The sequence below is a fragment of the Serinus canaria genome, chromosome 18, assembly GCF_022539315.1.
Source record: "Serinus canaria isolate serCan28SL12 chromosome 18, serCan2020, whole genome shotgun sequence".
Taxonomy (NCBI): Eukaryota; Metazoa; Chordata; class Aves; order Passeriformes; family Fringillidae; genus Serinus; species Serinus canaria.
Genome location: NC_066331.1, coordinates 4,335,129 through 4,357,782, shown reverse-complemented (window position 1 = coordinate 4,357,782; position 22,654 = coordinate 4,335,129). Strand labels below are relative to the sequence as shown.

Here is a 22,654-nt window from a genome sequence, read left to right as displayed (position 1 = left end):
TGTATTACTAGAACTCACTCTGCAAAAATATTGTTTACCTCATTAATTGAAACTCCTTCTCCTTATATGAATTAGCAAATAATTCTGGGGTGGTCTGGTTTATTTTTCCGTCTTTAATTCTCTGTCTCCATAGATATCCATGGGTCTAATTCCATAAAGGGCAATTTGCCATTGAAAAAGCCCCAGACACATGCAGAAGCTGTGTGTGAAAGTGATTTCAGGCCCAGTAGCCTTGCACTGTGTGTTTCAGTGCCACACTTCTAATCAGCGATGTCGGTCTAGCAAAACCCCGCTGAAGAGCTGCTGTTTTCCTTTTAGAAAACCCTGGCTGAGAATGACCCAGCAAATGCATAACTTGGGGCTCCTGCAGAGCAAAAAGCACAGCATGCCCTCGTCGCCCAGCGCTGCCAAGCGGCTCTACAGGAACCTGTCAGAGAAGCTGAAGGGCAGCCACACGTCCTTTGACGAAGCCTACTTCAGATCCCGCTGTGACCGCCTCAGCCTCCGCAAGGCCTCCACGGTAACACCCTCCTCTGCCTCTCCCCTCTCCCCTCTCCCATCTCCCATCTCCCACCTCCCATCTCCTTCTCAGCTGGCTTTTCATCTCTACCATTCTCACCATCACTTTATTCCCTGACAAGTGCATGTGCTCTTCCCAGCCGTACCATTAATGACCCTTTGTCAAAACAGAGTTTGACCTTCTTGAAGGGTAAAGACAAGCTACCTACTCAAGTGGTGATGCTTTGCTTTAGGAGTCAGGTTGTAACTTGGCACTTACATGACAAAATGTGAATTAAATCTATAGATGCAAGTGTTTCTCTTACAAGAAAAGAGTAAAACATGTTTTGAGAAAAGTGAAGATGGCTTTTAATAAAAGTTCCCATTTTTCCAAATGACAGAGCAAATGGAAACTTTCAGGCATGACAAATAAATGTAAGGTTACTACCAGACTGTGGTGATGGTCAGGAGATGACACTATGGAAGAAAGAGATCACATGTGAAGGAGTCTGGCCTGGGTACCCCATCCATATCCCAGCCAAGCACTCTGGTACCAGCACAGTAAAATATAGAAACCCCTGCTGGAATTAACCCTCATAATGGCTCCTGCTGCTGCGAGCGCTAGTGAAGTTACACAACCCCCAGTGCACGTATTTTGGGGAATGGACTTCGTCTCTGAAATAACAGCCCAATGCAAATTCAGTGTACAACAGAATCTTCTCTACTTGCTGGAGGAAGATGAACCTGCTTGTGGATATCGCCAAAACAAAATAAATCCCCCTTTTTCCGAAACAGGAAAAACAAATGCTTCTTCAACTTCTCCTCTGAATTATTTTGAAGGAAAGAGTTTCTCTCCACTTCTGAAGAGCAAAGTTTGATGACATTGTCTGAATGCACCAGGAGATGCCCCTTGGAACAAGCACTCTGCTGCCCTCAATACGATGCTCAGTGCAATGCAGGACTGAACTCAGAGTAGGGCTGGGCTGTAGCAGACACAGGGCCAGCTACAGCCTCCTGGAGAACAAAAGTTTAGAGATAAGGAAATGCCAAGTCCTAGGAATTGAAGTCTTCACTCCGGTCCTCCAGGCCTGTTTATCTCTCTGTAACCCCACAGACTATTTTCCCTAACCCTTACAATGGGTCAGTTCCCAAGCCCCCCTAACCCTATAAAAGAGGCTGCCTTGGCCCATTCTGTTAGAAGAGCTGTCGTCGGACCCTTCGCGAATCCCTCAAATAAACCACAGTGGAACAGCTGAGGCCTCTTCTCATCTCTCCAGTCTGCTCTTCAGACAGCCATGATCAGCCAGAGGGCCTTGGCAAGCTAAGAGCTGAAACTACAAAAGATCTGATTGCTCTAGGAGCTGACAATCACTGAGCTTGCTAAGGGTCAGCCATGGCCGTGCAGCAGCTGTGGCTTGGGCACCCGGCCCCAGAGGGCTGAGATATCCAGCCCTAATACTGCCTGCTCTGACCCTCGCTGGAATCAGCTATCCAGCTAAGGAGCAAGCCCCCGTGGCTTTTTTACACTGGGCCAGATAACAAAAATATCACATTTTGTCAGAAGGAGAAAGGACACTCTAGACTCCTTTAATACTCACAAATTATGTGAGACATATTATATAAATCAGTGCAAGAATTGGAAATTATTTTTAATTCAATTAGCTGATGCTGTCCCCTAGGATTGTGCTTTCCTGAAGTCAGAAGGCTCTTGCATGACCTGTGGAGACTGTTGTCTCTCTCCAATGAAGAAAGACCATGACCTGAAGGAAGCAGGGGACCACGGCTGCTCTTCCAGAGCCAGTAGATTCTTGTTTCATAAGGGAAGCCTAAAATTCAAACAAGGCTTGTGAGCTGGAGAACTGCCTTTTCATGGTAGCCAGCAGCTGTGCTTTTGAGGCTGCGGGTTTCCAAATGCTTTTCAGTTTTTAGGGATGATTTGAATTGACGTCTCAAAGTATGAACTGTGGGGAAAGATTCTTTAGATTAATTTTTTTAGCCACTATCTTATCTTGTCTTTTTTTTTTTTTCCTACCTCAATTTCAAGCATGACTGAGGGAGTGAAGGAGGAGGGTAAACCAGCACTGGGGACACACCAGAGCAGACTGACATGTAGGCTGAATGAATGCCAGTCTGTGAGCATATCTTCTGCCCCGTGTTTATCTAAATACTGCTTTCAGAATACATATGCCTTCAAACATGGGCTCTTCTGTCATACTTCACTAATAAGAAGAGAAATTGTCAGTGAGCTGAGCCAAAGGACTGAGGAGCAGGGCACTGCTACTGGGGGCTGAGTCCTGTGCTAACTCTGAGCCAGTAACTCAGAACCTCAGACCTGTCCCTTTCCACTCTGACCTGTCAGCAGTGGGAGTGCCTATTCCATCAGTCATCATCATTAGGAGACTTGGTTTTATGTTGTGTGGATGGGGATTTAATGGAACACAGACTTATCTGTGCTAACTTTGTTCCCCCAGCCCAGCACACTGTCATGGGAGTGTCACAGCTTTTGTCACTGACAAAAACCCAGCAAAGGAACCTCCAGGTATCACCACTCTGGGGTCTGAGCTTGTGTCCACAGCAGGCAGTGAATAGACTCCCACTGAACTTGAGAGGCTTTGGATCCCATTCTATCCATTCTGCTTGTTGTTTTCCCTAGAAATAAACAGCAAGAAAACTATTAGTGAAGGGGTGGAAATATTCCAGATCAAGTTGCTAGCTCATGTGTTTTCTAATCATTGAGTTTCTGTGCTGCTGAGCTAAGTCAAGGAGTAAAATCATGTCTCCAGACAAGTGAACAACATTTGTTAGAATTTGTTTTCTTTCAGCTTTGGCTTGTGAGGAGTTTTCTTTCCACTCTCTCTTGCTGTGCAACACTTTCCATTCAGTAAATTGTTGTCTTGCTGCGGACATAGCAATGTCCCAAAATAGCTTTATTCTTGAACTCATGTTTATCAAAACAAGTCTTTGCAGAAACTACTTTACCACTTTTTCCAACTCCAGTAGTACATAGTGGACTTTTTCAGTCAAACTTTGAGCAAATAGCTTGAAAGGGGCACTTCATTTTAATTAAGCTACATAAGATTGCATTTCTAAACACTCTGGCACTGAATCACTTACTGGAACATGGTTATTACTTACTGCAAAGCAATACTGTAGCTCTTTTCAGTATATACATTTGTGCATCACAGTAACACCTAAATAAATTAATCACATAGCACAGCTGTCCAGCAAATGATTAGAGGCTGCAGGACTGAGTCAAGGAAAAAGCAATGTAAAAACTGCTCCTAAACTTCACCCAATCACTTTTAAATGTGATTAAGTTTTCCTTTGAATTTAATGCTTTTGTCCTTTCAGAGCAGAAGAAAGTTATCTAGTAAAGATAAATGATTCCTCATGTTGGTATTTGTGACAATATCAGCTGGACTAAAATAGAGCATTGGGGTATAAAGATACCACTCCTTATACCTGTTTAGATTTCTTATCCCAAGGCTGCAGATGTCTGAAACATGCTGCAATACTAGAGAGTCTTCTACAAGGAATGTGATAAGCTTTTTGCAGCAAACTATATATTTTCAAATATATTTCTGTTTTCTGTGTGAAAGGAAATAGTTTGGGAAAAGTTGGTCAGGTGTGTAGAATGTTTTTCTGGACTTGGAGAGCTGGGCTGAATGCAGACTTCCAAATGGGGCAGTTCACTAGCATGGGGGAAGAGGCAATAGATACTTTCCTGCCTCTCCAGGATGTTTTTTGACTGTCTAGCAGACTTTGATGTGCTCTTCTATGGATGAGGGATGCACACATGACCAGTTAGAAAGGCCACATCACAGCTGCCATGATTTTACACTCCTTGAAGTTACAAAACTGGCCAATGTATTTCAGCCTATTGCCTGTGTCTGAATTGCTCATTTGGAAAACCTGATCTTTGCAATTTGATCTTCTAATTGCTTGGATTGAATGAAGCCACTTATAATAGTCATGCTCTGTTTCTCATTTAAATCAGCGCAGCTTTTCCAATCAGATTTCTAATGAAATGAAGAAATAGAAATTTGTTTTTATTTTTTCCCTCTTGGTGAACTGTTCTTGCCAGCAGGTCTGTTGGCTACAGCATTTATGACAAATTTAACTTAAATGTGCTTAAATTCTGCTCAGCAACTTACTGAGGGCCAAAATTTCACAAATACTTCAGGTATTTGTCAAGGAGAAGTCTGAAGAAGCATTTTCAAAAGCACACCAGCAGGTCTAAATCATGATCATCAAAAAACCACAGTTTAAATCAAAAAATTTTAAATAATTCTACAGCAATCTGACAAATAGTGGTGTGTGTGTGTGTGTGTGTGTGTGTGTTTAAAAAGAACAAAATGCTTTAGTCAGCCATAATTTGGGTTAATTTCAGCTATAATAGTGAACTTAGCCTCTTTCTTTTATTATCATGTAATAGTGAATTTTTGGTTTGTATAATGAAAGAAACTTCTGAGATGTAATACAAGATTTCCTGAGTTTCTCACAAAATTTGAATTAAAGCCAAATAATGATATTGAGCGCTCAGAGTAGCACTCCACAAATCCTAACTCATTTAACTTTTGTGCACATATGTAAAGCAAATTGAAAGATAATTACTTATTCTGGTTTTTAAAAAAGGGAAAACCATGTGTGTACACAGTGCCACAGAAGGGAGAATGTGAAGAGAGAAATAACTACCTTCCTGTCCTGAGTGAGCAGCGCAGCCTTTCACTCAGTAATATCATCAGCTTTACCTTTTTGTTCTGCCCCCAGACTGTTTCCAAAAATAAATTTAACTAAAATAAATGCAGACCAATCAGTCATTCAGTTTCCTTCAACCAATTCCCTTTGTAATATGCTCTTATCAATTCACTGCTAAGTAAGTAGATTTTCATAGCTGTGATCAGTTAGAAGAGTAATATGCTTTTGTTTGTTCTCTGATTGGATCAAAATCCAATGATTCTGAAGCAAAATTATGCTGTACTACCATGAACAACACTCTAGAGAAAACTCCAATAACAGTAGGAAAGGCATTTGAAATGGACATTAACAGAGATTAAATTAATGCTGTTAGAATGCTGATGTAGAAGAGTTGGTGAATGTATTTCTAGAGGAAGGTGTCCCTGTCTGTGGGAGGTTGTTGGCACAAGTTGATCTTTAAGGTCCCTTCCAGCCCAAACCATCTGTGATTTTCTGATTTTACATTTCTAATAATTTCCATGAAAAAAGTCTATCACTTCATAATTCTGCATCATAATAATGAATGCTCTTCACTTCTCATGGAGTGAAGAGCAAGCTTTCCTTTTCCTCTGTACTTCACACATCAGTGCCCTCTGTGTGTTTATTTTGAGTGGACAATACAGTGACATACAGCTGATAAATCAGTATCACTGTGGAGTGGAGCTGAAGACATACTGAAGTATCAGAATCATACCAATAATTTAAACATTTTGTAATTATAATTACTTAAAATTCTTTTGATTTCTAGCAAGAGCACTTCATCCTTTCAGGGTACAGGCAAAACAGCAGAATAAACATAAGGTCTCAGATACCAAGATTATAAAGGTGTTACATAAGCAAGATAGCAGATATGTGGAACTACTGGAATAAGTAGTAGATAAGTACTCCTGCATTGCAGCAAAAATTTCTGACATTTTTAAAGTTCTCCCTTATAACAAGAGAAATATGTGCTGTCTTCTAAAATTTTCTGGATGTGTGCTCTGCCTAATGACAGTGTATGTCCTTACAAACCATTTTTATCTTGATCAGAGGGGTTAAAAAAGAATGACAAATAGAGTGGCTCACCATTCCACTGTCCCTTTTTCTGAGATTTTTTTATCTTATACCAACCCTGGAGTGTGGCCTAAGTATGATTATAAAATTAAACCTGAATCTTACCATTTGGAGAAGAGTCTAAACCCAAGAGAGTGACAGAACCCCATGAACAGCACTGATGTTTAAGTAGTATCTTTTATTCTGCATGGAAGCCTACAGAAAAAAATATTTCTTCAGCATGAGCTGTTCTGTACTTCAGTGTCTACAAGGTGATTCCCAAGTCAGCTCTACTGTCCCAGATTTGCATTATTGCTGCATAGCTCGTCTCACCCTTAGATTATCATCTTAACAGAAGTGTCTCATTTCTATACATTGGCAGTTTGGGGTACAGGACACCTTCTGCACACTTGTCCTCCTGTTCTGCTGATCCCAAATATTCAGCACTGATGGGGTCCCTACTAAAACTTTTAACTGACATCACCTTTGCAATTTCTTAGTGTGGTACCAATATTTCACATGCAAAGAGTAGACCAGAAGACCCCTGTCAGGCCTGAAAATTTCGGAAGACACTTTTAACTGCAAGCACACTGAAAAAAAGGTCCTGTAGAACTGATCAAATTCCAAGGTGAAGCTGGGGACTGCAGTTTCCAGAACTGTTTGGAAACCCTTAGTCCATGTGTTTTACAAGGAGACATGCAGATGTTCCAGCAGGTTATTGTTTCACTGAGAGCAAACTTGGACACAGATATGCCCAATAAAACTATTGATAAATTGATATTTTAAAAAGAAAATGAAGTTTAAGTGTGGTTGAAGTGTTAACTTCTAATCACAGTAGAAGATGGTTTTCAGTTCAGTGTGTATTTCATGGAATAAAGAGTGCATTCTGTGATGAGAATTTTCTCAGGGATTTTGGGACACAGGGAGCTGCTTTACACTGTGTTCTGAATCTGTGCTCTGAACCCTCCTTGCCTTGCTAGGCCTCTTGCTCCTGCTAATTCATTCCAAAGAGGGAAAAATCCTATCAAGTAATTATGGCAATGGGACACTGGGAGAGAATTTAAAGAATCTTGGCAAATAACTTGTCATTACTGCAGGCTCCAGAAGGATGTTCTCATAAAAGAAACCTGCAGGCCCTGCTACTCTCCTGCACCTGCTTCTCCCCAGCTCAATTAGGAAACAACAGGAGCCTTTGTATTGTGCCATTCTTTTATCTCCTTGACATTGGGAAGGAAAAGGTTCAGTGGTTCTCCCTGCCTGAGTGTTGGTGCCGTGGAAGTTCTCGTGGTTGGCTGCTTGTGCCCTCTGCTGCTCAGGCATGCACACTGGACAGTCCATTTTTTCAGTCCCATCTCTACTTCTGTTTTTAAGGCCTACAAATATCAAAGTCTCCTCTAGTTACAACTTAAAAGCAATAACATGGGCACTTAGAAATAACTGAGGTGATGCAATGAACACAGTGGGTCCCACTGGAACTGGGAAGGTTTTTCTGCAGAACTGCTTGTTTGATTTGGATTTTCATCATCTGATCGTAGTTTTCTACTTGAAATTTTGAGTTTGAAAAACTCAGTAGTCCAAGGCTCTGCCAAAACTCTAGTGTGTCATCCAGTTTCACACTGCAAACATAGTGTTGCTCATACAGTTTGATTACAGAACAGATGTCTAAATAAAAATGTATTTGTTTCATATGGGTTTGAATCTCACTTGAATCTTCCCACAGACCTGAAGCAATTTCAAGCACTCCAGGGGTACACCAAGCTCAGTTCTGCTGCAAACATTTGCCTTGCTTCAAGCTGGGCCTAAGCTGGGGATGGAGGTGCAATATTTTATTTTCAGGAGCAAACTCACAAAACACAAATTTTCTCTATTTTTAAAGCACTAACATATGAAAAGTTTTACTGAATTTCTGTCTTTATCGACACACAGAATTTCCAGTGCAATGAAGCTATGTTTGAGGCTGTAGAGCAGCAGGACCTGGATGCTGTTCAGATTCTTCTTTATCAATACACCCTGGAGGAGCTGGACCTGAACACACCAAACAGCGAGGGACTCACTCCTTTGGATATTGCCATTTTGACAAACAACGTCCCCATTGCCAGGACCCTCCTGCACGTTGGGGCAAAGGAAAGCCCACACTGTAAGTAGAGAACACAAATTGACTTAGATAATTGCTTGTATGAGATCAGTTCTGCTGTTGTTAGTGAAAATCAATTACACAACACAAAAATTGCCTGGTTTTATCATAAAGAGGATTATAACAAGAGTGCTGGAGGATATTTGCAGCAATATCTGCTCATTGAATATGTGCTCAGCAGATTTGTTTTCTCTCTCTCAGATACACCAACTAATCAATCATGTTGAGCTTCTAATGTGATTAACACTGGGGCAGCTGGGTTAATAGCAATCTTGAGAAAAAATCTTTAAAAATATGGCAACAGGAACTCAGTGATTCAAAGATCGTGGTCTGAAATGCAGAGTTTGTCATCAAAAGTGAAAGGATGATGGGTTGTCTAGACTTTACTTTATTTTGATTATCCTTTTGATTTTGGTTACACTGCCTTCAGGAGGCCAGTTGTATCAAAATCTATCACTTCCATTGCCCACAGACCCCTCACTACTGGTCTTTAAATGGCCTAAAATCCCTCTTAAATGAGAATTTCAAAGTTCTACAGAACCAGAGAAAACCTAAACACAAAACAGACCTTCTTACTTTGCTGGAATACCAATATTGCTTATAACTACATATTGTAGTTATAAAACTTCTTTGTATTCCTTCATGGGCCTTTTTATGCCCAGTTTGTGGGTTAGAGGGTGACTTACCAACCCAATTAATCAACCATATACCATGACACAAGCTCTGACGCCTTACGTGAGTCTAAAAATACCCCGATGTAAGAGAATTTGTTTTAAAGTCAATGCCTATATTTAGGACATTCCCAGCAAGGCTATAATGAGACTGTGTTTGAGGGGTTCGGCCACTGCAGACTCTGCCATTAATTTGAAGTTAGTTAAATTAACAACATTTAGTGCTGGCATGTCAATCTCAGTGCTCCAGGAAATTGCACCTTGAGGCTACTAACATTGCCAGTTTTTTCACTGGAGAGTGTGTGTGCATGTGCATGTTGAGTTTTTTTGCCAGACCCTCAGTGTTGGTACACCTTTATTGCTTTTCTATATCCACAGCACTTATATTATCATTTATTCTGGTCTCCTTTAACCTTCCCTGGAGATTTTTGCATAGTGTAGCTGCTCAGTGAAAAGAGTTTTTTAGTTTTATATTTATTTGTTTATTTTTCTGTCATGGTTCATGACTGAGGCTTAAAAAAAAAGTGTGACAGCATTTAGAGTACATGATTGACTGCTGAAGCAACATTCATTAACCATGACAAATCTAGAGGAAAACACAGTCTTGAGTGTTCTAAACAGCAGTAAAAAAGACTAAACTAATTTTTCATTGACCTCATCTGTAAATAAATGCAGTCTGATGGCGAGCAGGGGCAATCATAAATTAGTATTCATTTCCTGTAATTAATGCAAACATGCCTATGAACACAGAGAATATGAATATATAACCACCTCATTTCCATTTCAAAATATACCCACCAAATTTCCACTTCACTTATCTTGATTTTTAGTTTTTCTGATTGAAATAATGGATGAAACATTCCCAGTAAAAAGCAAACGATCGTTTTGTTTGGGTTTCTTACCTGAAGGGTTTGCAGGGGCTGTTTGAGGGTGAAATGCAAAAAGTTATTTTCAGCCTTCAGAAGAAAGGTTCAGAGCATCTTTGTGCATGGCTTCTCTCTTGTGGAACTGATGGCAGTCACCTTCTATTTTGTCCAGACTTTCTGCTCTGCGTTTCGTGCTCAACCAAGCCTGTTCAAATTAAATCCTGTTTGTATCATCTCAGGGCTGCAGGAAAATGATCCAGCACCCAGCAGGAGCATTTTCATTCCTCTGTGGTGGGTAATTGAGCAAGACTTCTGCATGCTGAATGGGAGGGTAAAATCCTGACTCACACAGTTTTGGGACTGGACACAGCATCTCTTAATGTGATTAGAAGCATGCAAGACAGATGCAGAGAGCTGGGAAAAGGTGAAATGGAGGAATTCCTCCTTCCAAGTGCAAACAAAAGGCTTTCTTCACAGAAAACCTCTGCTCTTTCACTGTATATATTAGCTGTAGGGATCCAGCTGAAATTTCATTATAGCCTCTAACCTAACTCTGTAGAAAAGAGGATCTGGAGGACAGATAGTTTCCATCTGTATCACCTGGATTTCTGCCTGGAACAGCAACAGATAAAGCAATAGAAAGTAAAACTATGATCTTCATCTCCACATGGAACTCAGATTGTATAAATCTCAACAGGAACCCAACATCTTTTATAAACAATGCAACTAAGATCAGAGAGTAGAGCATTTAATATATTAATTTTGTAGGGGAGAAGACAAAGTGTTATCTTTTCAGTTACTATCATTCATCATATACTCATGGTTTGGCTTGTTCATGTGAGCCCAAATAAAAATAAGATTAAAATTCCCACTGGCTGATTGGACATCAGAAACTCGACAAATGTGGATCTGAGCCTTGATTAAACAGATAGAGCCAGATCCTTAGTGAGAACTTGAACCAATGCCAATGCACAACCACCTGAAGCTCTGGCACATAAAATCTCCTTCCTCAGTCCTGTTGTGCTATCAGATGTGTTGCATGTTTATTGTAGGCATGGATCCAGGAAACCCTATCACCTCTGGCCTCCCAGTAAACAACAGTTCTGAGGATACCAGCAGGTTCCAAGGAGCCTGGCCATATGTCCCTGATGTCCAGATGAGGAATGATCAAACTTAAGAAGGATGGCTTCAAGCCAGCTTCTGAAAGCAAAATCTTAGAGACAAACATTCTTCAAAAACAACCCTTTGGATATCAGAGGTGTTGAGTAATTCTTTGCTCTCCCATGGCTTAAAGATCCCAGGCCACTTTTCACATCAGTAGGGTTATTCTTAGACTCTGCTAAACTCTGGCTGTCATACTGTTATGAGAGACAGAGGCAAAAGTTAAAATGAGAGGTTCAGGCTGGATAAAACAAACACCTTTTTTGCTATTAGGGCAGTGAAGCAGTGGAACAATCTCCACGCATCCTGGGTAGTTTTCCAGACCAGACTGGATAATACTTGCAGGAACTCAGTCTGACCTCTTGGCTGAACCTGTGTTGAAGAGGATTGGTCTAGAGAAGGTCCTTTCCAATCTAATTTGTCCCATATAATCACAGTTTAAAAACAATGCATTCATATCCACATACATATTTGCTCCTGTGGTGTTTTGGTGTCAAAAACCTATGAGAGTCTTGGTGTTTTATATGGTACAGATTGATGTTTTCAGAAATGTCTGCTGCTCCTGACTTGTGCAAGTGAATGCTGGGTTCAGTCTGTGTAAGATTCCTGCTGTTCCTGTGAAAGACTTGAGGCAACCAAGAGTCTGCCTGTCTCTACTTAGCAATTCCTCACTATTGCTAAGAGAAGCCACATGTGCAAGGGCACTGATTATGGTAAAAAGAGGGCCTTTAAATTAAGGCTATCTCAGAGCTCTCCTGCAAAAAACACCAAACACCAAAGTGATTTTCTGTGCACTCTTTCCTGCATATTGAAAACCAAGCCAATACCTGCATTTTTTTTCAAATAAACATCTTTACAAGTCCTATTTTCTAAAATGCAGATTAAACAGTTTTAGGCTAAGAGTAACTTTGAAAATAGGACTTGATTCACCACATTTTACTGTACAATCAAAGGGCTTGTTTAGGAAATTGGGCTAAAATCAAACCTATTCTAGCTTGTAACCTTTGTGATCTCAATTTTCACCTTGATGTAGCCCACAGTAGTTCACACTGGGTAATTGAACAAGACTTCTGCTCAATTACCCAGTGAAATCTGAACTGCTAAATATCAAATTAATATTATTCTGAGCATGGGAGAAAAAAAATCTCCATGTGACAAGCTGCTCACTGCCTGTCAGAGGACTAGTTAAGTTCTCTGGACAAAACTGTGGCACAAAAAGCTGGAAAGAGATCGATTCTCTACCAGCCATCGACTTAAGGCACATAAACTTCTTTATTTTGCCAATCAGATCTCTTCTTGTTTGTTGAAGTTTATATATTGTGTTTGTAACAAGTACAACCTCCTTTTTTTAATGTAAGTTTATGATATTATACTGAAGCAGAGGTTAGAGAAAGAGGTTATTATTTTAGCTTGGTTTTCATATTCTGACTTAACAACAGATATGCAATTTCAGTCTATTTAAGACAATTTTAAGCATATGAAAAATACCAGAGGAAAAAATGTGGCAAATTTATTAATGTTGTTAATGACATTTAAGTGGCCAGATCTTTGAGGAGAATTAAAATAAATGCAATAATACAGAAACACTGTCGGAATACAACCGGACACCCTGTTGTTCAGGGTGTTGGTAGCAGTTGGATTAAATGGTGGCTGCAATTCTCCTGGAGTGACAAATGTGGTTCTGTTGAAGTATTGATCCTGTAGAAAGGCTTGAATTTCCTCTGAAGGTCCAATGGTGGTTATGGAGGTCTTGTCCTCTGAGAATCCAGTGGAGACAAGGCTGCTGTGGTGTTCCAAACCTCAGACCATATCCAGGTAGGAATGCTTGGTTCCTGCCCCTGGGCGGAGCATTTCCCAATGGGATGTAATTTTATCAGCCCTGCAGTGACACTCAATGGCCCATTAACAGAAGAAATCCCTCAGAGCTATCCAGGATGAGGCACGAAGGAACTCTGCCCTGCCTGGTTTTAACAGCTTATTGAAGATGGTGATAGAATACACACTTTTGGGTACATCCTACATTGTAACCTAAGATGTGTTCTGAGCACAGCCAAAATTTTGCCAAGCACTTCCTATCTCCCTCTTTTCCTGGCAGTTATGACTGTGGAGAGCAGGTCTGTGCACCTGAGCAGGCTGGTGCAGGAGGCCCAGCAGCGAGTGACGGAATTATCGGCGCAAGCAGCGAGTGAAGGGCTGGGCACGGAGAGCACCGAGAGGGAGAAGCAGCTCAGGGGCTGGGAGTGGAGGGCCAGGCTCTACCAGCGCATGAAGGCCGGCTACGAGCATGCCCGTGAGTATGTTCCCCTTTTCTCACCTTGGGAATGAAACTCCAGGTATTGATTGCACTGAGCTAGAGGTGACTGCTGGGGATATTTCTCCTCAGAGACACCTTCGGCTTGCAGGCTGTTGCTGTTAGGCACTCGGAATGGGCCCATGCAAAGCAGAACTCAGTTTACCTCTAGTGGAAAAGGTCCAGGCGATGGTGAAGAGAAAGAGAGCGGGTTCTGCTGGAGGGTTAAATCCAGAGTTTATTCCAAGGTATTATTACAGTTCTGAATCTCAGTACAGCTCCAACAGACCCCGACCGCATGGCTCCAACGCCTTTTAAGCTCACAGGAAGGTGGGGGGGAGGACAGGTGAGCTACCAACCAGGTGGGAGGGGGAGGGTCTCAGGGGACAATGACATCTGGACAGGCCAATGACTCCAGGCCTGAAAAGCATCTTTTGAACTTCTGCCAATCTCATGATGCCCTTGCTGGAATGTGGGACTTGACAGACAGACAGTAATTAGGAATAGGGCAGGGGGCAGGCAAGGAGGAAGTAGTCACAGCTGAGGGACAGGATTTAGCTTTACACCACAACATCGAGGAAATTTTAGTAAGGAGGTAATAAAAAAGAGAGCTTGATTTGAAGGCCTTCAGGGGCAGTTATAGGAAGATGTCCAGAAAAGCCCACTCCTACCGGGATGAGTACATTTTTATAGGTTTTAGGAAATTAGCATAATGCATAAAAAGCACCAATTAGGAGGATAAGTGGTGATGCAATCCCCCCCAGGTCAAGCCCCTTCTCTGAAGTGCCCTTCTTGGCACTAGCTATGCTCTGTCCATGAAATGGATCTCCAGGAGTTGTTCTCAACCTTGGTTCCCAGGAAGAACCAAGATAGAATTGGGGCCTGCACCTCCCGGGGCTTGGAGCTCTACGATTTGTTTTGTCTTTCTGCTTAAGGAAAGGCTGTGGAAAAGCACTGGGCAAACTAGCTACTAATACAATAGGCTACAGAGCTCCAAATATATGTGGGAACATTTAAAACTAAAAAAGGCAAAAATGACATCAAATACAGGGAAACAGCAAAATTCCAGGCAGGAATCTGCAGCTGAGCACCCTCTTCAAAGATGCTGATCCTCACAGCACTGCTGTGAGTGGGGGCTGGAGGAGGTTGGAATGGGGAAACTGAGGCACAAAGGTGAAATGGCCTTTCCAAGAGGGAGAAGGAAATGGCTGTTAGAACAACAAAAGCACCAAATATCTGAGAGAAACAAGCAGAGGGCTCCTTAGGTTGCATAAAATTAATATGACATCCAACATCCCAACTCTTCATTCAGGACGCAATGATTCTGCCCTTCTTATCTCTTTTCACATTTACTCCTGGATCTCATTTAACATGTTCAGAATTTAAAACAGGATGTTATAAAATAACATATGAATAGGCAGGAAGAGGGATGGAGACGTTGGCCTTTTCTCTGTTGTAATTTGATAATTTTTCAAAAGAACTTACTATTTTGGAATGGGATTGTTCTAAATATTTGATCAAGCAGTGAAATTTCATTTTGCACATAAATATTGTGAAAATTTGACCTTAATTTTGATAAGCACTAATCTTAATCTTGGTATCCATTTCATTACCACAGCCACAAACTGAGTCACTTTAAACAGTTGTACAAGTGAGTCTGTATCCAAATTAAATGGAATTTAGGCCCAAATGAAGGAGTAAACAGGCCTGAATTGTTTCTAGACTCATGGATCTTTTAGCTGTATCCTATGTAATGAAATACAAACATTGCCATTAATATTTTTAAAAACATGTTTATATAAATGTACTCACAAATAATTTTCACAAATTTATTATATGTCAAGGTTATTTCTTCAAGACAGATGTAATGCTCCTTCTCTTAGATACTAAATATAGGAAATACAGAAATAGTGAAAGCTAATATACTGACTTTTTAAATCAATCCCAGCAGTAAGTAATGACATTTTTGTGTTTGATTTCTGAATTGACTCTATTGATATTCTGCAAATTAAGCTTTTTTTTTTTCCTTTTCTTGTTTTAAACAAAAATGTTAGACCCCAATTGACAACTGTATTTTGGAACTATTACACCAAAACAGTTGGGAAATTTGCAGTTTTTTAATCCCAATAACATAAAAATGGTTTCTGGTTTTTGATAAATTTGAGTTTGTTAGTGAAACCATCAAGGTTTCATTAGCTCTTTGTGGTTTTGTCCTTTCCCTCTCCTCTTATTCGCCCCAAGAGATTTATAGGGGCTTTTCACTGACATAATTAGCATGGATCTGTTTTATTGAGTTATATGTATGCAGGAAGATATTTTTAACCAAAAAGGAGCCAAAAACCATGATAGAAACAAATGGTGTCTGCAGGATATTGTTAGTAGGGTCACTAATTAAAATGCTCAAAAGGCAGAAAACACAAACACCTACAGCCCAAAGCTCACAATTGCAGGGTGATTTTCAGTGGGTTCTTTGAAGACTCAGGAACATTGTTTGAATAGGATTTGTTGTGCTGAAGAGCTGATGTTTTCTCTTCTCTCCCAGGAGCCCCCGAGGCGCCAACCCACGTCTGTCTGATGGTAACGAGCAGCACATCACTCATTGTCACCTTCCAAGAACCCCTCAGTGTCAACTCAGCTGTGGTGACCAAGTATAAAGGTACTGGATTTAGACATCTCTCATTCCCCTTAACAATGTACAAAAATTTGAGGGCTAAGTGGCAAAGGTATTAATCTACAAGGGGTTATATTACGATGCAATTAGTGTTTAAATGTAATTATTTTCCCAGTAAACAGACACAGAAGTGGAATTTTCTTGAAAGATTACCCAAGGACAAAACTTTTATTTAAAAAAAAAAAGAAAAATAAATTAATCAAAAGCTTTCTCCATGAGTGCTTTGAAGAAGTTTGCTTGACTCACTGTGGTTAAGACATCAGCTCAAAGACTGGGTTGAGATGAGCAGTTACAAAACACAAACTAACTTTGGTGCCTGTGGGCTCCTGAAACCATGTGTATCCTTGTAAAAGCCAAACCCACACCACCATTCCTTAAAGGAATGCCTCTGGAAGCTGAAACTTCTGGCACAGGCATCATACAGCCCAATTAATTAGCTATTCCAGGGCTGCCACATCATTCTTGGAAGAGTGATACATTTGGGGTGGCACCAGTTAGTTGCAAAGTGGAATGAACAAGAAAATGCTTCCATCTGAATAGCCCTGTTGAATAGAGATGGTTTTAAAACAGAATTTCTGTTCCACAGGAAATTCCAACATTAAGAAAAAAAGCAAGTTTTATTGAAGATTAGAACAAAAATGAGAATTTTTCAAATTTCCTGTTTAAAGGAACTTTCAGGTTTTCTACAATCCTTGGAACAGTAAGTTCTTTAGTCTTCAGCACTGCAATCCACAGCCTCCAGCTTCCAGTGGGAGCATGAGTCCTCCCATGGTCAAAGGATTGGGGATCTGAAGCCTCCTTGGCCCTGCTCAGGGGAGTCAAGGAGTGGGAACCTGAAACTCCTCTTAGTTATTTCCCCCAGTTTCTTCCTTCATGCTTCATGCTTTGTGTTTGTTTCTTTGTGTTCATCACTGAAAACACCTTTCAGAGGTGCCTAAACCTAAAGTTTTCATACTCACAGGCAGCACTGTCCTGGCTGTGTGGTGGGGAATCTGTTTCATGTTTCCATGGGGGTGTCCCAGGGATGGTTTCAAGAGGAGAGATTCAGAAAGACCCCGTCCCTTGAGGGTCCAGCAGCTCAGGGAGCCCCTCCAAAGGTGGGACAGGCAGTGCACAGGCTCCACTGACACCAGCACAAGCTCCCAAAACACTACAGGAGCTTATTTTGGAAAAGGTACATTGTCTCTTTCCTTCCTCCTCCTGCTTCTAGTAACAGATTCCACTCATCACTGGCTGTGCCCAGCAAAATAATTTTTTGCATTCCATGAAAAAACCTCCCAGACACTACTGAGGCCATCAAAGTGATAATGCCCTGATAGCCTCAGTAGAAGGCAAATTAATGTATTACATCTAGTCAGCTGTGCAGTGCTGCAGGAAGTGTGATTTTCAAAAACATCAAAGCCCTTTAGAAGCCTAAATCTAATTTTCAGCAATGGGTTGTGTTGCCAGGAAACTAAATTTCATTTAAGAGCTTCCCACTGCCTGATTTACTTGTGAAAACAATACTTGGGCTCCTAAAACACCAAAGTTCTCTAGAAAATATCAGACTGTTCTTCATAATAGTTGTATTTTAAATAACCCTGAAATATTGTCCACCCTCTAATTAAAATGATTCTTGGTATTTTCACAGGAAATCAAATTCCCAAACAGAGCTGATTTTTAAAAATAATTTTGTGAGGGTTGCAGTACTTTTCTCTTGGGTATTCATTTGGGTTGAGTCTGGTTTGTACCATGTCAGTGGTGTCCTGTTTTTGATAAACACAGCATTCAGAGAAATTTAATCCAACCTGACCTAACTTTCTGATCAGACCAGGTAGCACTGCCCTGTATTTTGAATTACCCTCACTCATGATCATTTTATGCTCTATCAAGTTGACAGTTAGTCTTGCCAGAATATTCTTTTTAAATCCTTTGTCCCAGGAGACTTGTATATTTACCGTTAGATAAAAAGAAAGATCATTAATAGCTCCTTTTGGTGACTTTCAGGAATTAATTAAGCACTGGTTGTAGAATTGTTTATTACATTATGGAGTGAGATTCTTTGTGCTGCTTTGAGGGGTCATAAAATGAACCTTTCAAATGATCACTTGCAAGAATGATTAGAACCAGCTAGCAATTACTAGCTCTGAAAGGAGAGCTTGATAACAAAGTGTGAGGATCTTTTTAGTCAGATATATAAACCTCCTGTCCAGAAAACCACCAAAGCATTTTGCTAATTCAGGAGCAAAAAAAAAAAAAAAAAAACCAACAACAACAAAAAGCTGTTAATGTGGAGATTTTTCCCCCTCAATACTTTACCATTTCTTTTTCTAAGCAAATTAAAATTCAGGAGCATTTGCACCAGTGTTTAGGGAATACCTGCTCATTAACAGAAACTAATAATGTTCTTTTCTCTGGACCTGAACTGTAGGGAATAAAAACTGACACCAATTCTGTTTGGCTTAGTTTAGTTCCCTAAAAACAGTGAAAAACTGCCAATTCAATTTATCCTGGGTCATCTTTCTTTTTTCTTTTTTTTCTTTTTTGTTTTTTTCTTTCCCAAAACTTTATTTGCCCAAATGTTTTTTAGAAACTGGGCTTGGAACATTATCTAACTGTCTGCTGTTTTCCTGTGTGTGATCTTTTCCCTTGTTAGCTGTATAACTTACAAATAATCATACAGCAGAATAATACTTTGCACTCACTCCCTAACCACTAAAACCATCTCACTTCATTAGGAGATTTAATTTTAACCACACACGGTGAATGGGTATTGACTTTGGTGTCCCAGCTGGATGGCAACTCAGTGGCTGCATTCTGTTCAGCCATTGCTTTAAGGAGCCAGAGTATTCTTTACTTCCTCTCCTGGATTGTTGTTTAATGTTGCAGGCACCATCCTAATGGCTCCCTTCAGCTTCCCTCTGGAGAAGGCTGCAGTGTGGTGGTGGCTGACGTGAAATGATCCCTAAGTATTTTGTAACTTAGTAAAGTGTTTTGAGGCTGCAAGCAGACAGGCATGGCATAAATCAATAATAAAAGTAATAATCTGCTCCATACTAAGAAAGACTCCAAGCCAGAGACACCTCACCACAGCCAGATTTAGGAAGGATGTGAAGCATCACTGTAATATTGAGGGGAAAAAAACCCTGCCCTTGGCTAATTGTGCCCTAGAGCCAAACTTCACATACCACCATGGAAGTACTTAGGACCTGCTTTAGTTTTACATCTTTGAAAACACAATCAAAACTTTCCACGTTAACATACAAAACATCTTGGCACAGTTTGAAGCCAAGGAGAGCTTTCTGTTTACACCACTACACTGGTGCTGCAGGATGTTTTGGTATCCCAGAGTTGCAGCACTGCAACCATCTTGAAGAAAAACACCCCACAGCAGCACAATCAGCCCTCAGACAGCACTCAGCTCCCAGGAACATCCCACTAGAGAGGAGCAGCAAGTGCTTGCTGGGCTTAAGAACTGCTGTCTTTCACTAACCAGCTTTTTTGGGTTTGCATGTTCCACACAACACATACACATAAAGAAGGAAGGATTTTTCAAAGAAATAAATTAAAAGTGTTATGTTAAGTAATTTTGTCTCATTTCTTTTCTGTGGATTTTAAACCACAGAAAATTATTTTGCTAAACCACAGATTATTATTTTGCTTTTACAGTGAATAAGTAAACAGATAAACCTCTTCTTACTGCATGACTTTTTTTTTTCATCCATTTCCCATGAGAAGTAGTCATAATAATGCTGTGATACCAAAGTATAGGATAAGGAAGAAAAATGGACATAGTGCTGATCACTACCTACTGGAAAGGATCACCATGCAATGAAAAATCTCTGTTTATATTTTATTTATAATTTTTAAACAAACATCTATATTCCCTTTTGAAGAAAAAAATGAAACAGCTTGTATAACCCAAGTTGAGCTAATTTATTTTAGAGCCTGGAACTATTTATGTTTGAAGAGAGAGGAAGAAAGACATGTTTGATGTAGCAAACAAAGCTAATCTTCTCTGTTTGGTTGTAGCTGTGAATGCCAAGTTATTTTCCAGATAGTGATGCTGAGCTGTCTGGGCCACTTTAGCCCTTGTTACCTTTTTGTTTAGTTTGGTCTTTTAGCAGAGTATTTCATGTTTGTTAGAACTTCCTAGCTGCCTTCCAGGATTTCTTTTGGATGGAGAGAAGATTTTTATTTTCAGTCAGTGTAGCTCTTTAAAAAGCAAAGCAAAACAAAACAGGTTGGCTTAGATCAGGAAAGAAGGAGTCATGTTTTGCTTAAATGTTGAGAAAAGGTCGTTCCCTGCCTCCTTTCTTCCAAAGTTCTTTGTGATCCATTTCAGAATTATTTTTCTTTTGAATGAGAATAATTGTCTTTGAGTGACTGTTTCAGTCCTGGCTGGATGTGCATTAGCCCCAGGACATTGCTGTCACGTGGCTGCATGGAAAGGGTCAGTTCCAGTCCAGAACAGACCAGGACAATTTACTGTTCTCACTGGGAGTCTCAGTAAAGGATGGGGGGAACTGGTTTGCACTCAGGGTCAGCACCTGTGCTCAGGAATGATGAGTCTGGGCCTGTGTGAGACCTGCCCTGGAGCTCCAAAGAAACCTGGATCTGGTATTCTCAGCTGGCTTCTCACCAAGTCAATGGAAAATTTACATTCAAGATTTCAGTGTGAAAAAGACTCCAAGACTTTACAGGAGTGATCTATAAATTTTGTGTGATTCTTCATGTTTTATTCTTCGGGGTTATCCTTTCACAACAAAATAATCTCATCATTTTGTGTGGGCTTCTGCTTGTCCCCATGAACACATGCAAACAGCAGATACCACATTTTTAAATTATGTGTTTGATATGTTTATCAAAAGTTGGCCTTCCATGTTTGACCAAATTTGGATTTGTTCCATAGCAGGCTCCCTGCAATGATCCTCAAAGACCTAAATATACAGATATATTGCTATATTTCTATATCTCTATATCCATATCTACATATATCTTTCTCCACTTTGGTGGCAACTATCTGCTCCCACAGCAGTGTCAGAGTGGAAAGCAGCAAGCCTGTGCTTTCTTTGACTTCTAGAAGAGCCCTGGTGATGGAAATGAATGCTTGTGGAAGTGAGTCTTATGAAAACAAAGTGCTTTAATAATAATACCTCTGTCTCTCTTAAGTAGATGCTGTGTCACTGCTTGATCCTGGTCCAGTCCATAGCAGAACTGAGCAGCATTCTGTACTTGGTCTTGAACCCTTTCCACTTATTATTCAAAGTTTCTTTGTATATTTTCAAGTCCATTCTCTCTTTTTTCAAAACAGTTCTTGCTCCGTAAAAGAAAAGAGAATACATTTCTTTGTAAGACATTTGAATTTATCCTGCTGAATAGGTGTGGTCTGATATTTTTTACAGTAGTTCATTTATGGCATTTTATTAGGTCTCCCGGGCACTTTATTTGCACGTTACATTTTGGTAGCTAACAGGACTGTGCAATTTGACTTCTATTTTTATGCCTAGCCAGTACAGAAATGTATAAAAGTTAAAACAAACCTTTCTATTTCTAGCTCCTGTCAATGTCTGTAGTATGTGCTGGACTTAACAAAAAATTTAAGACGTTCTATTGTTTAAGTTTGTTATGTATTTCAAATCACCTTTGAACATGAATCACATATTAAGTGATGGTGTAATTAACTAATGTAGTTAATCAAACACCAGTTACCTAGCTGAATCATTCTTTCCTCCTGCTTTGTGTTTTACAAGGATTTTGAACAGCAGCTCAGGATGAATAGCTATGAGAAAACCCAGACATACAGTTTCTACTTTTGTCTCCCTTCATTTCTGAAGGAAAAGGCTCATATCATGATGTTGTTTAATTTCAGACACTGATTTGCCTTTTACATTTGCTTTGACTTACCAAAATTATTGAGTTTTGGGGGGGTTTTTTAATTGTTTGTATATGGCTGTTACAGCTTCCATTTCATAGATATGGCACAGGTGAATTCCTTGTAGTCAGTGGCAGGATTGGACTCAAGAACTTCAACTTCCGTCTTGAAGGAGGTCAATGATTTAGCAGATATTTTGATTGATGGATTTGGGAATGAAGACTGACTTAAAACCAGAGGACAAGGAGTGGAATCCCATTAAACAGATTCCTTGAATTTGCCTCTGAGTATTTCCTTCCTTTCTTCCCCACACTGTGAAGTACTCTGCTTTGCCTCCTACCTTGTGATAGATAGCTTTTTTGGGTGCATTTTGCCAGCTGCTGATTATTAATTAGATGTTAAGGTTGTGGTTTGGGCCGAAGCTGAGCCTGCACCGACGATCGCTCCTCGCGCGCGGGAGCTTCCCCGCGGCTCTGGCTGCACAGAGCACAGGAGAGCAACGCTCCCACTGGCAGGGGAAGCTTGCAGAATCCAAGCCAAGCTTTTCTAGGATGTGAACCCTCTGCATAAGAACCCCATTTATTCTTCAATCTACTCTCACAGTTCTAACACGTGTTCTCTCCCACTTTTCCTTCCACGGCCACAGTGGGGTATGTTTGTAATTTCAGGGCTGAGAAAGAAGTCTTGGCTGTTATTATAATCCATTGTAGCTTTCTAACCACTGGCCCACATTGGAAGGC

The 22,654-nt window shown here is 40.4% G+C and overlaps 1 protein-coding gene across 1 annotated transcript in view; it reads left to right on the top strand.

The window, feature by feature from the left end:
• Positions 1 to 333: 333 nt before the first annotated feature.
• Positions 334 to 22,654, top strand: part of ANKFN1 (ankyrin repeat and fibronectin type III domain containing 1) — a 59,601-nt gene continuing 37,280 nt past the window's right edge. The window contains exons 1-4 of the mRNA XM_018918961.3: positions 334 to 520; positions 8,194 to 8,404; positions 13,195 to 13,389; positions 15,932 to 16,045. Of these exons, the coding sequence (XP_018774506.3) occupies positions 335 to 520; positions 8,194 to 8,404; positions 13,195 to 13,389; positions 15,932 to 16,045 (706 nt within the window). The 5' untranslated portion in view covers position 334. The remainder of the gene's footprint in view (positions 521 to 8,193; positions 8,405 to 13,194; positions 13,390 to 15,931; positions 16,046 to 22,654) is intronic.